This window comes from Kryptolebias marmoratus, linkage group LG18 (assembly GCF_001649575.2).
Source record: "Kryptolebias marmoratus isolate JLee-2015 linkage group LG18, ASM164957v2, whole genome shotgun sequence".
NCBI lineage: Eukaryota > Metazoa > Chordata > Actinopteri > Cyprinodontiformes > Rivulidae > Kryptolebias > Kryptolebias marmoratus.
The window spans coordinates 20,311,017-20,324,868 of record NC_051447.1 but is presented as its reverse complement, the minus strand read 5'-3'; the positions used below and the strand labels follow the sequence as shown (position 1 = coordinate 20,324,868).

Genomic DNA, 13,852 nt, shown 5'->3' with positions numbered 1-13,852 from the left:
TATGAATATTACTGATTATATTTGCATTCTAAGTTGTAAAAACATTTCATTAAGTATGTTTGTGGTTTTTACAGTAAAAAAAACTAAGAAATTTCCACTCGAATTTTATGTTTTTTGTGTGATTGTAGGTCTGTTGTGTTAATACAGGAGGTCAAAAGTAAAATATTACTTGAAATTCACACTTGAGAGGTTGTGCTGAAAAAAATGACTCCAAACATGGCAGGTTAAACCACTTTTAGGGTGAAATATAAAGCAAATTTAAAATAGTCCAAAAAACGTCCAGTTTCACCCTCGACCCCAGAGGGTTAAACGCAGCTGTTGGTTTAATGAATCTTAGTTCACAGAACAGGAGCTGAAAGTTAAAATGAAGAAATCTGTTTAAAAAAGGTCAAATTAGATAAATTAAAAGTGGAAACGTCCTGAACGAGCTGAAGGTCAAAAATGCTGACTCAGCATCACAAAATCAATCTGTGGTTGTAAAAAGTTTAAAATATGCAGTAAATCCAGAATTTAGTTTTCAGTGATTTAGATAATTAAATCTGTCAAAGCTTAGATTTAACCCGGTGTGTGTGTGTGTGTGTGTGTGTGTGTGTGTGTGTTCCCTCCAGGTGTAAGCTGTTCTACAAGAAGGAGGCGGAGTTTAAGGAGAAAGGTGTGGGAACGCTGCACCTGAAAAACACGGCCGACGGGAAGATTCAGCTGATCATTCGAGCCGACACAAATCTGGGTAAAACGACAAAAACCACATCTGAGAGCAGGAAGTGGGTCTGAGGGTCGGGCCTGAGGGTTGGGGAGCGGATCAGGTCAGTCGGGTCTGAGGGACGGACCGGGGGTCAGTCGGGTCTGTTCAGGTCCGAGGGTCGGGTCGGGTCTGAGGATCGGGTCTGTTCAGGTCCGAGGGTCGGGTCGGGTCTGAGGATCGGGTCTGTTCAGGTCTGAGGGTCGGGTCGGGTCTCTGCAGGTTTTCCGTTTGTTCCGGCTCAACCTCGACGTCATCGTTGGTTTCAGAGACGCTGAAGTTCAGGAACGTTTCCCGCTCAGATTCTTCCTGAATCCTGGTTCCACGAACAAACGGCGCTCACAGCCGGCCAGCAGGTGGCGCTGCAGCTGCAGCAGCTTCATCTGATTCATGGAAGTATCTGACGTCAGCTCAGATGAAATAATCCGCCCTCCTGCTGATTAAATGTTTTCAGAGAAACTGATTCAGATTTATTTGTAATTCATTTCTTAAACTAGGTGGGAATTCTTTTTAAAAACAAATATTTGTTTCCAACTGGAACAAAGTGTGGTCAAACAGCGCCACCTGCTGCTCAAACTGAGGAGCTGCAGGAAGATTAGATTTAAGAGTTTAACTCTTAAGTAAAAAAAACAGAAACTTCATCATCATCAGGAGCTCTTCATCTGGATCAGAAGAATCAGAAACTCAAACTGTTCAACAGCAGCAGGATTATCAGGAACTGATTTAATTTATTTGTTATTTGAGAATTAATGCTGGATTCTGCTGAACTTCCTGTCTCTGTTAGGAAACATCCTGCTGAACATCATGGTGCCGCCCTCCATGCCGTGCTCGCGGGTCGGGAAGAACAACGTGATGGTGGTCTGCGTCCCCAACCCGCCCGTCGACGACAAGAACCCCGGCAGCCCCGTCCCCCTCCTGATCCGGGTCAAGACCGCCGAGGACGCCGACGAGCTGCACAGCACCCTGGAGCAGAAGACAGACTGAAGCCCCGCGGTCGTGTCCCCGTCACTCAGGTGTCCCCCACTCGTCCCCGACTCGTCCTGTAACTGCGTCCTCATGCTGTGAAATGTTGTGAACCGGGTCGTCGTGCGGCTACATTCCCTCTGGTTCCGTTTTAACCCGAACCTGAATCCAGACCGGTCGCTTTTGGGGAAATCCCTCCAAACAAGGGGTCAATCGATTTGGTTTTACAAATTAAATACTTGCATCAACAGTTTTTATTTTTATTTTTTTTATGAGTGCATCTGCTGAGTGATGGTTCTGCTCTGGAAACTATTTATTGTGTAGGCAGGAGAAGCTGGAGGTGTGAAACAGACCCGCTTTACTTTCTGTTGTCCTGTAAACACGAACTCTGTGGCTTTCCAAGTGTCCTTTGTTCTTCGGCCTTCGGGAGGAAGGCTGTCATCCTCACAACATTTGTACAGACATTTTATTGGGGAATAAACAAAAACCGAAGAACTGCCTCGGCCTCGTCTCATTTTGGTTCCAGCTCTGGTTCTGTTGTCTCCACGGTTACAGTTTGAGATCTCTGCCTCCGAGACAAAGTTAGAAACTGAAGCTGTGGATCGGACCTGTTGATTCAGACGGTTCTGAAGCTTGGGTAGGTTCTACGGGTCACAGGAACCGCCTCGCTAACAGAAGAACCCAACGCATCGCTCCGCCCCCTCCAGCTCACCTTCCCACAATGCACCTGGTGCCCTGTCTGTCCCAGGTGAGACAAACGGACCTGACCGTCCACACGAGTGAAGGCTCCATGAGACCAGGACATTCTGCGGTCCGGTTCTGATGAGTCCATCGTTTGAAGGGTGGAACCCAAAGAACAAACCGGGTTCTGACAGGAAGGTGTCAGAACCCGGTTTGTGCCTCTTTCTTATAAACAGGACTTTCTAACAATTATCACCTTGAAACTAAAATATAAAGTAACTCTTTGGGTCCACCCTACTCAAGATGGCTGCCACAGCTAATCAATGCTAAAACCTTCACAGATACTGAGCTAAAATATGCTGTGATAGTAGCTGAGGGTCATCAACAGTCACACCGAGTGCTCTACGTTAACTGACATTAACAAACAGAAGTGTATATAACTTAGTTTAACGGACATTTTAAATGTGGTGTGGTCTTAGCTGAAAGTTATCTCCGAGTTCTAACACAGAAATGAGGATTTAAATGGTTTAATGCTTTATTTTAACTATGTTCCTGATATTTACACATTTGTTTCACTTTAAACACGAGTTTAAATATTTCCAGTTAAAATATATATATTTATTACAATATAAAGTCTATTTTTGTGGTTTATTTTGGTAACAACTGCTGATTATTTGATAAATAAAATCAGAAGATGTTTCCGTCGCATCTGCTGAAACCATTCGGGCACAGACTGATGACGTCACAGCTTCTAGAAGGGGCGTCCCATTTTGTAGCGGGGATATTTTAGCCACTACCCCTCCTAGCTTCAGATTCAACCCAAAAAGCAGATAAAGTCTGTAAGTTATCGTTAGGGAGTAGCAGTAACGTGTTAGTTTAAACTGTTTCGGGGAAATAAACGTCAGGAGTGAATAAAAACACTTCGCCCTCCCCCTACAGCCCGACAATGGGACACCCCTCCCCCTGGAGGAGGAGGGGGGGGCACGCGCCAAGATGGCTCCTCAAGTCAACAAGGACTTCCACAAATGTGAGTGTTTTCTCTGGAAGGTGTTCGTGTTTAAAGGTTTTATCGCCCCTCGCGCGTTAATAACGTGTGACGTCAGCAGGTTCGTCAGGTGTTTACCTGTCGCTCGTTGGGGTCGCCACGGTAACCACACACCTGTCTCACTGCAGGTTGATGACAGGCAGACAGAAAGTAAGCCTCAGACAGCAGCTGCACACAGAAACGGTTTATTAAAGGAACAAAAAGACATTTATTTTATTTATTTTGTTTTTATACATCAGAACGTTCATCACTTTATAAAAGAATGGATTTAACTTACGTCCCATTTCTAATAATAATTATCTTTAATGCAAAGATTTTATAAACTTAAAGTAAAATCTGCTTAAATGTCATTAAAAGTCTGCTGAGATAATGTTACTGCTTCCTTCTGTCTGTTAGTAAAATATCTGGATGGATTTTAATGAAACTAAAGTCGTTTACAGCTGAGTCCACCTGATTCAAGATGGCCGCCACAGCTACTCAAAGTTAGCAAACAGAGTCCTGAGTCAAAATGTCTCATATTCAGTGTTCTGACCTGGTTCTGACGGCCCAGGTAACGGCTCACCTGGAGTTCTGACAATAAAAACAAAGATTTATTTCTTCAGTCTGGTCCGAGCGTTTTTACGATCCACCCGCTTCTCTCCCGTTCAGGGACGCCGCAGCAAACCAGGCGCCTGATCCGGTTCCGGACGGAAAACGAGCCCGTTTTCAGCAAGTCCAAAAGTGCCGTCCGGCCGCTGTGGGAGTACGTGAGGCGTCCGGACATTTCCCGACCCGTGAGCCGGCCGGGTCCTGACGGTTCTGTCTGCTCCCAACAGGTCGCTGATCCGGGAGCTGAGCCTGGAGGGCAAAGTGACGCCGCAGCAGGTCTCCAAGAAGTGGGAGAACCTGAAGAAGAAGTACAAGGTGAGGTTCTCCAGGAAGGTGTCCCTGCGGATGACTTCCTTCTCACCAGAGCTGCAGGTGGTTTGAGTCTCTAACTGTAGCCTGATTCTGATGATCCTTGGGTTCTGCAGGACCTGGGGACCCCAAAGCCCGGAACCGGTGAGGTGACGGTGGCCACCTGGCAGTACTTCGATGACATGCACGAGGCGCTGGGGGACGTGCCTGCGCTGGAGCCGCCCGTTATTGTTGCATCCTTCAATCCAGAACCCGATTACACGAGCTTCGAGCTGAAAACGGTGAATGTCGGCGATGAATCCAAACCAACAGCTGTGGTTGTAGAACATTCAGCTGTAAACTGATGGTTTGTGTCCCTCAGGAGGTTTTTGAGCCCACAGAAGCCGGGTCCAGCTCAGGGACGGCGTCCCCCGCGGCCGCTCCAGAATCCCCGACCCGCTCGCCTAAAAACAAGAGGAGGAGGAGGACGAACCCCATCCTGGACTTCCTGAAGGAGGAAAGCGTTCAAGAACAGAGGCGCCACCAGGAGAGCGAGGCCAAAATGGAGCGCTTTCTAAACCTGTTTGAAAAACTGGTTGAAAAAATGTAACTTTTCTGTTCTTCTTCTTCACTTTGTTTTCAGGTAGTAAACACAACGAGAACTTTCCAGATATCTGCCAACATGAACATCATCAGAAACTGAAAATGTTTTTAAAAACTGGACTTCCTCAGATCTTTGGGAGGATACACACAGCCAAACAGGAAGTGGAATCACTCGCAGCGTCCTCACGTGCGTCGGACGGCGAGCGCGCTCAGAGCAGCCAGTCTGTCTCTGGTGGCTCCTCCCGGCCTCTCGCCGTCTGTGAGCGGCTCAGCAGGAGGTCGGGGGTCAAGGAGGTCCTGAGAGACATCGTTGTCTGTCTCCAGCGTGTCTCCGTGGTCCAGACAGACGTTGTGCAGAAAAGCGCAGGAGGAGATGACCTGAGGGGCGAATGTGGGTTTGACCTCCAAGGACCTGAAGAGGGTGGATCTCCATCTGGTCTTCATCATCCCGAACGCCCTGCGGGTCACGCTGCGAGCTCTGCGGTGATGGCGGTTGAAGCGGGCCTGCAGCGGCCCGGTGACCGGCTCCTGGTACGGCGTGATGAGACAGACGGGCGAGTCCAAGCAGGGGTAACCTTCGTCCCCCAGCAGGACGTGTCCTGATGGAGGGAAGCGTCTCGCTCTGTAGAAGCTGCTGTTCCTCAGGATGTGTGCTTCCTGAACGGATCCTGGATATCCAACAAAGATGTCCGAAAACCTCCCGTCAGGATCACAGATGACCTGCATGTTGACAGAGCAGAACCCTTCGTGGTTCAGATAATCGCTGCGGTGCTGCTGGGGGGGGCGGATCTTTATGTGAGTGCTGTCGATCACGCCAACAACGCTGCTGAAGGCGGCGGTCCCCGACAGCTCCACGAACCTCCGGCCAGCTTCCTGCAGGTCCTCGGTCTGAGGGAAGCTGATGGCCTGATGCAGGTGGAGCCAGATGCTCTGAGCCACCTTGTGGATGATGCGGTGAACCGTGGACCTGGGCACGTTGAAGACGCTCGACACGACGCGGTAGGACAGTCCGTGAGCCAGCCAGTACACGTAGATCAGGACCTCCAGCTGGTTCCCCCAGCCGTGGTCCTGGTCCCTCTGCAGGAGCCGCTGCAGGCCGTGCATGGTCCTCCTGCTGAGGCGGAAGTCCTGCTTCAGCTCGGCCTCCACGTCAAACCACAGGCGGAGGATGGGCACGTTGTGGTTCAGTTTGCAGTAAGACGCAGGATTCCCGGTCTGGAAAAATAAACCAGGTTAACGTCACGAGTTTAGAGCTTCACGGGAAAAGGAACCTACATGTTTTCAGTCTTCTTGTTAGGACCTCTGCAGCTCTCAGGTCCATCATCTGATGCTTTCAGTTCCACGACCCAAACCTGCTGCTGATCTACAGATCTGACCTCAGATCAGTCTCCTGAGAACTCAGCTCATCTCCTCCTCAAAGTCAGAATTATGAGATCTTAGAATAATGACCCAACGTATCTGAATATAAAACCTTCCAGCTGTTCCCTGTTCAGGTCCTCCTCCATCTAACTCTGTCCTCTCTAACTGCATCCATGTCTCCTCTTTGTCTCTAACATCCTTCTGTCCCTCCTCTGGACATGTCCAAACCGTCTCAGTCTGTCCTCTCTAACTTTATCTCCTAGTCCTTTGACCTTCGACCTCTGATGACCTCATTCCTCAGCCTGTCCATCCTCGTCCCTCCCAAGGAGAACCTCAACATCTTCAGCTCTGACACTTCCTGTTCTGTCTCCAAACCATCCAACATGGCTGCTTTCACCGCTGTCTGTAAACCTGACCTTTGACCTTTGCTGCCACCCTTTTGTCACAGATCCCTCCTGAACCTTTCCTCCATCCTGCTGGACTCTTCTTCACCTCTTCACCTGACTCTGTCCTCCTGTCATATGTAGGAGTTATTATGTTGTGCTTTTAATTTAATAAGTTATAATCTTTAGACAATATCATGCTTTCTCATAACTATGACTTATTTTTTATTATCAAAGCTGCAGAAATGATTTTATCCTGTTTGTTTCTGTTTTAAATGGGAATTTTATTTTCACTTTTTGGAATTTTATTTTTATTTGGCCACTAATTTTACTTACTTTATTCAGTTAAAATTATGTTTTGATCATTTGTGGTTTGCAGCCTTTTGGTCCAGTTTGTGTGATTTTAAATGGGATTTGTTAATAAAGTGACAGTTAAGAACTTCAGTGGTTCTGACTCACCACAAACCGAACCGGACCGGCCAACATCAGCAGCTGGTGCCGAACCCGCCTCCTCCTCCTCGCGTTTCTCTGTTTGGCCGCAGAAAGACGCGAAAAGACGCTTAAAGCGCAAAGAGCGGAGATCTGCCCGAGTTGGGAGCTCATCGCGGCAACCGGCGACGGCTGATGACGTCACTGGCGCTCACGCATGCGCACAACGTGAGTTAAATGAGCCCAAACAAAAACAGCTGTTTGAGTAAATTATATAAACCAGTTTCATATTTTGTTAGTGTTTCACACTTAAAACAATGAAGACTTCTGAATTATGATTTTTAACTTTATTTTTATTGAAAGTTTCAGTTTTAAACCAAACCAAAGGGTTTAAAATGGATTACTTTGATTCTTTTATCTATTTAAAAAAAACATAAATGCAGATATCTTTAATTTACTCCAGTTTTGAATGTTTTTCCTCAATAAAATATAAAGAGGTTAACCAAACAGGGACCACTGAGTGGATTTAATGAAAGTAATGATTAAAGTACGTTTACAGTTTCACACATAGAGCTGAGGTTTGGTGTGGTAGTAGCTGAGAGTCCTCCCCAACACACACTCTGAGGGCTGACAGATCGGCTGAGTTTAAAACTAGTTTAATTCTGAGAAGTTATGGATCCTGGGAGTCAATCTGTCCAACTTCACTAAACAAAAAAAGCTCTGTTTGTTAACAAGTATTTAGGAAAGTTTTACAGTAAAATTAACTTTAATAAACCAAGAGAACAAACTTCCTGATCACAGTTTGATCTCCTTTCATTTATTATGAATTATAATAATTTTATGTTTGATTTAAGAGCAGGTCTGCGGTTTAACCAGCAGGTGGCGCTTCTGGGTCACAATCTAAAAAAAATCAAACATTAAAAAGCCAAAACAGGTTTTCTGCTAATGTGTATTTTAATAAATAAATACAAGAAAGTGTAGAGAGTGCAACAGAAGAAGAAATCCGCCAACATGCACGAGAACAGTGAGTACAAAAGCTGTGATGAACGATCACGCCAACCAAACATTTCTAACAAACAGCTTTGAAAAAGGCGCCTGAAGCGTTTTACAGTGCAGGCTGTCATCAGGAAGGATACATTCAGCCGGAGGAACTACGAGCGACAGCATCGATAACACTGAAGAGACGAGCGGCCGGCCCGGTTCGGCCCGGCCCGAGAGGAGGAACTCCACGTCACTCAGGTCTGAAACCAACCTGAGCCACAGATCATTAATTCATCTGAACACTTTCACTTCCTGTTTGTTCACTCAGCCACCAGCTTCACCTCTGAAAGTTGTTTTAGTGTCGTTTATAAAGAAAATGTTCATTTTAACGTCCAACAGGTCACTTCTTTAAAACTTTCACTTGTTTTCAACATATTTCAGACAAAAATTGAACGAAACCAAAGAAACATCAAACTGTTCTGTGAAGTTTTTAAAGCTCCTCACTGCAAAATAAAACCTGGTGCAGTCTGAGAGTTTACTGATATGTGTTTCTGGAACGCAGGTCTGCAGTCGATGTAAACAAATCGCTCGGGTCATGTGATCGACCTTCAGCCTGCAGAGGTAAACAGCCGGTGTTTCCTTTAAAACAATCTGTTCCTCCGTTCTTCATGAGTTCAAGTGAGCAGCTTTAAACTTCACTGAACTCAGTCGGCTGCTTGGAGACGAGGAAAAAGGAGAAAGTCTGAGTCAGATTTAAGGCTTTAGGAGCACAAAGACAGGAAATGACTCCACGAACATTAAACGTTTTTAAATCATTGTGTGAAGTCAGGAGCGACAACAGTTCATCCTCGAGAAGTTTGCTGTTCATAAAAACAGGAACTTGTTCCCAAAAAGTCCACATTTCTGCCAAACACAACAAAACAAAGATGTTTTGGTTTGAATCTAAACTGAATTTAGAAACAAGATATCAAAAAGTTCGAATAAAATGTTTTTATCCTCGATTCCTTCGCAGGAAGTTCTTTATTAGAGTTAAACTTTGATCCAAACACGTTTTCCTCTCGTTTTTTAACATTTGATTATTCTTGATAAATGTTGACTTGTTAAATACTCGGAAGGATCTAAAAGCAGGAACATCAGAAACGGAGCTCTTTTTGTCCCACAGTGTCCTCCGTGAGTTGGACACGTGTCCCTCCGTCTCTGTCTTTAAAAGCACAACCTGCAGTCAAGGCGTCTCAGTGAAAGCAGCAGAATATTTACAGGAAAAACACACATTCCTCACTTCCTGCTCAGAAACCAGCCAATCCCTGTTCGCCGTCAGGTCACGTGATCATCACGCCTGGCCCGTTTCCATGGAGACGACCTCAGACAGTGCAGGAAGTGAAAGGAGGAGGAGGAGGCACTTCTTGAATGGCTGGTTTGTCTGCGGAGCGTCGTCTCCTGAGCGTCTCCAGGTTCGAAGCAGGTTTGTTTGGGGGCGTGTCTCCGTCCGGACAGCGGGGACGCCGGCGCCGTCTCAGGGGCCTGATGGAGGAGGCACTTGGTCGGTGATGCTCTGAGGCGAGTCCGGCTCTGCTATGTCATCAGGATGGGCTTCTGCCTCACCTCCAGGATGTCTGCCACACACAGAGAGGGACAGCATGAGGACATGCTGGGTCTAATAGGACAGGAGGACATGAGGACAGGAGGATGTGTGTGAGGACAGGAGGACATGTGCGAGGACAAGAGGACATGTGTGAGGACAGGAGGATGTGTGTGAGGACAGGAGGACATGTATGAGGACAGGAGGACGTGTGTGAGGACAGCAGGGCATGTGTGAGGACAGGGAACAGGTGGAGGGATGAAGACAGAGGACCTGTGTTTGAATGAGAGGCTACAGGGTCAGAGGTCAGAGGTCACAGAGGAGCAGGGCTTCAGGGCGCAGTGCGGCGCTCTGACCTGCGGTGATGCGGTGCAGCGGCAGCGTGACGTAGGTCAGGTGTGAGTAGAGCAGGAAGTAATCTTCGGTCCGGTTCAGTTTGAGCCACGAGCCGACCAGCGAGCGTCCGGTTCCCGACAGCGAGCGCGAGCGCAGGTTGGTGGTGGTGTGGAGATCTGAGGAGACGAAGACACACGGAGACACGAGAGGCCCAGGCTCGCCGTCAGAACGCCTCGACTGTAAATCAAACGTTTCGTTTAGTTCCATCCTCACCTTCATCATCCTCCTCCCTGAAGAACTCCTCGCTGTCGTTGGCAGAGTGAGACTTCTTCATCTCTGCGATTCGGTTCCTGGGCACCTTCCTTCTGAGGGACGGAGAGAAGAAGGACGGCCGGTTCCTCTCCGGGGTCGGAGGAGTGCTGAAGGACGTCACCTGAGCAGCGGCGCAGAAACGGATCGAGCGGCAGAGAAGAAGAAGAATTTACTCACACATACCTCATTATTTACATTCATCTAAACGACAATTTTATGTTTTTTTACTTCAGATACATTTAATAATCTTTTAGTTTTAGGTTTTTTATTTTTCCTCTGATGATTAATGAAGTTTTACTTCATCCTGACATCAGTTACCAGTCAGGCTGGATATTTATACATAATTCAGTCCAGACTTTCATTTTTCATGCTGACCTAAATTCACTGTCTGGACTTCCTGTCTGCTTCCTGCAGGAAGTTCTGGGTTCACATTCGTCCCCACAGCCCAGTCCCAGTCATGTCCTCACCCTCTCATGCATGGGGGACACCTGGTCCTCCTCGGTGTTGCAGGGGGACGTGTCTCCTGTCGGCACCCTGCTGACGGCCATCTCAGCGTGGCCCTTCCCCTGCGGGCCCTTCATCCTCACAAACTCCATGTTGTTGTACTTGTAGAAGCCGAAGGACATCCGCTGCGCCATCTTTGCAGCGACGCTCACCTGCAGCGCAGAGACACGTCAACACAGAGCGGACCGCAGCCCGTCCAACTTCTGTTCATTACAGAGCAGAACCAGGCGGTGAGAGGACTCCACACACTTAGAGCAGCCACCAACCACTAACAAGCTGCTAACATCAGCTAACAAGCTGCTAACATCTGCTAACAAGCTGCTAACATCTGCTAACATCAGCTAACTGCAGATTTACCTGCTAACGGTGTTAATCTGTGATAACAAACATCAACCTCCAACTTTACTGCCAACATTATCAGTAACCTTATTTATTAACATTATTAATCTGTTAATGTTAGCCAAATGCTAACACTGCCATACTTATATTAATAATAACAAAATGCTAACATTAACTAACTGTTGCCAACATCCTAGCTGGCTAAATTAGCAAACAGCTAACACAGCTAACATTAACAACTGCTTAGCATATCAAGATACTAAAAACAGCTAAACTTTTAACTGCTGACAATTAAAATGTGCTAAAAATCATCAACTACTAACATAAACTGATAATATTAGCCAGCTGCTAACTTTAGCATGCTGCTAACATTAGCCAGCTGCTAACATTATCATGCAGCTAACATTAGCCAACAGCTACAGTAACAAACTGCTTTAGCTACCAGCTAACACTTCAGCTGGTCGTTAGAAGCGTAAGCTAACGATAATTTTTATTCTGCTAACAGTGACAAACATTAGCATGCTGCTACAAAAACTGTTCCTGAGTCCTCCATGTCGTTCAGAATCTGGGAACCCAACCGCGCTCCAGGATTTGCTAACCGTTGCGCTCCGTGTTTAAGCTAACCACCATCAGCAGTAGCAGCTGCTCACATTAGCATCCCCGCTAACAGCCCTCTGCACGGTCGCTTGGCGTCTCTCACCCGGTTGTCGTAGACCTTCTTGAGCGCCTCGTAGCGGATGGAGCCCTGGAAGATCACACCCTGGAAGGTGTTGCTCTTGTCACTGGCCACCAGCTCCACACACACCATCTCGCCCTCGCCGACCGTCATGTCTCTGAACACCTGAACACACACAGGTTCAAACTCCGTGAGGAACCCTCCCTGCAGCCGACATGTTTGAAACACAGCAGCTTCAGTTCCACATTCAGCTTTATTAGTTTCAGTTCAGCTTCCCATCACCACCCTGGATCCTGTCTTTCTGGATTTACAGCACTGTGCAGAAAACACTTCCCTGTCGGTAAAAAGCTCTTTATGGGATGTTAAATCTGTTTCAGGAGGAGCTCAGATGTTTTACGGCTTCCTGTACTCAGATTTGATCTTCATTTTCTACATTCATCTGTGATTAATTAAAGGGAAACATCAGGATCTGCCTGAACAGACAGAACCAACAGGGCTCCTACCTCCTCAAAGTTGTCGATCATGAAGAAGATGTTGGGGTAGCTCATCTTGGACTCCTCTCCTTTGCTGTCCATGGCGTGTTTACTGGGAGACGCAAAGACCTCCTGAGAGAGGAGCATGAAGAACATGTTGGAGCGGATGAAGTAAAACAGCTGTGATGATGGAGCGTCTGACCGCGGGGCTACCTGACACTTCTTCTTGTGGATGTGAATGTCTCCTGCGTCTGAGCGCGTGCAGACGGCGCAGGTGACCACGTAGTCCAGCTGGAGGACAACAGATCTCAGGTTAGGGAGGTGGAGAACAACTTCAGTCCAAACTTAAAGACAAGACTCGAGTCAGGCTGAAAATGGATCCAGGCTCAAGTTCAAATGAAGGTCCAAAACCAGCAACATTCTTCTAAGATCCTTCCACATCCACATCCTTCTCTAAAACTAGTCTAAAACAGTTTCCACCAGGTCAAAAACAAACCCCCAAATCCTTCTAAAACCTCCCGGAGTTCAGACCGGTCTGTTACAGAACATGAAGCAAGATAAAACAAACCCAAAAACAGTTTAAACAGTTTAAAATGGTTCCTAAACTGATGCTAAATAAAGTCCTAAACAACTCCCAAACTGACCTTAAACCAATCACAACCCAGTCCCAAACTGACTCTAAAGCTGTCTGTCTGCAGAATGAAGAACTGTTCCTGTTGTTGTTGTTTGTTGTTATTGTTGTTGTTCTTGTTTGTCCAGGTTTACCTTCTGCAGGATCAGGTTCAGGTAGACGCTCTCCTCCCAGTCGATGTCCGGGTCACCGAGGCCCGGGAGCTTCTTGGAGTCCCTCCTGTAGACCTCCACCTCCACCTGAAACACAGAGTCCATCAGAACCGGATCGGGTTCTCCTCCTCCGAGGGCGGACCCGATGGGAGATACCGCCTCTCCACATGCCAGGACTCATTTCGCCCACAGGCCAATCAGAGCGCAGGGACAGTCACCGTGGTAACGGCCGCTGATGGGAAGAAGGAAACGGCTCACAGTGAAAACACAGAAGATCGTCTGTGTTTGATTTGCTTCTGCTCCGTGGAGCCAAAACAGGACGAAAAGAGACGCCGTTCTCCATTTTGTCTCTGAGAGCTGAAGCAGGAGACGTCCTCCTGTGGAGAATCAGACTTTAAGAAGCTTTTTTATCATCAGATACATGAAGGACTGCTCTGAATCCAAACACCTTCAGCTGCTTCAAAAAGAACAACTTCAGGTTGTTTTAGATTTGACTTCAGAACATCTGGAAATCAGCCATCAGCTGATCGGCCGATGTCTGAACAGATAAATCAGGACAAAGTCTGACCTCTGACCTCTGACCTGGGGAGCAGAGCAGTTTGCTTTGACCTCAGGTCCCTGGCTGCTTCACGGCGGAGGAGCAGGAGTTCCTCACCTTCACCTGCTGACACTCAGAACCACGGTCCGGTTTCTAGTTCCACATCCAAACAGAACCACCTGTCACTGCCCCGTCCCCGCCCCGTCCCCGCTCTGTCCCCGCCCCGCCCCTGCTCCGTCCCCACTCCGTCCCC

The 13,852-nt window shown here is 47.4% G+C and overlaps 4 protein-coding genes across 5 annotated transcripts in view; 2 read left to right on the top strand and 2 right to left on the bottom strand.

The window, feature by feature from the left end:
* nup50 (nucleoporin 50) overlaps nt 1-2,202 on the top strand; it is a 27,307-nt gene extending 25,105 nt beyond the window's left edge. The window contains exons 7-8 of the mRNA XM_037981109.1: nt 609-727; nt 1,524-2,202. Coding sequence (XP_037837037.1) covers nt 609-727; nt 1,524-1,723 — 319 coding nt within the window. The 3' untranslated portion in view covers nt 1,724-2,202. The remainder of the gene's footprint in view (nt 1-608; nt 728-1,523) is intronic.
* A 945-nt stretch (nt 2,203-3,147) lies between these two features.
* LOC108249810 lies at nt 3,148-4,953 on the top strand. The gene is made up of 5 exons (XM_017439430.3): nt 3,148-3,410; nt 4,077-4,170; nt 4,244-4,331; nt 4,442-4,606; nt 4,687-4,953. Exons 1-5 carry the CDS (start codon nt 3,377-3,379, stop codon nt 4,912-4,914), a joined length of 609 nt encoding a protein of 202 aa, XP_017294919.1. The 5' UTR covers nt 3,148-3,376; the 3' UTR covers nt 4,915-4,953.
* On the bottom strand, nt 4,709-7,264 carry LOC112449817 (protein ALP1-like). Its single transcript, XM_025002319.2, has 2 exons — nt 7,109-7,264; nt 4,709-6,122 (listed from the first exon to the last, which is right to left on the bottom strand). Exons 1-2 carry the CDS (start codon nt 7,250-7,252, stop codon nt 5,091-5,093), a joined length of 1,176 nt encoding a protein of 391 aa, XP_024858087.1. The 5' UTR covers nt 7,253-7,264; the 3' UTR covers nt 4,709-5,090.
* Nucleotides 7,265-8,009: 745 nt separating this feature from the next.
* kiaa0930 (KIAA0930 ortholog) overlaps nt 8,010-13,852 on the bottom strand; it is a 13,500-nt gene continuing 7,657 nt past the window's right edge. The window contains exons 3-10 of one of the 2 annotated variants that reach the window (XM_025002330.2): nt 13,044-13,148; nt 12,492-12,569; nt 12,309-12,410; nt 11,830-11,970; nt 10,754-10,942; nt 10,248-10,407; nt 9,912-10,150; nt 8,010-9,672 (exon numbers count right to left, since the gene is read on the bottom strand). In XM_025002330.2, the coding sequence (XP_024858098.1) occupies nt 9,945-10,150; nt 10,248-10,407; nt 10,754-10,942; nt 11,830-11,970; nt 12,309-12,410; nt 12,492-12,569; nt 13,044-13,148 (981 nt within the window). In that variant the 3' untranslated portion in view covers nt 8,010-9,672; nt 9,912-9,944. The remainder of the gene's footprint in view (nt 9,673-9,911; nt 10,151-10,247; nt 10,408-10,753; nt 10,943-11,829; nt 11,971-12,308; nt 12,411-12,491; nt 12,570-13,043; nt 13,149-13,852) is intronic. The other variant, XM_017439426.3, reaches the window with a different exon arrangement.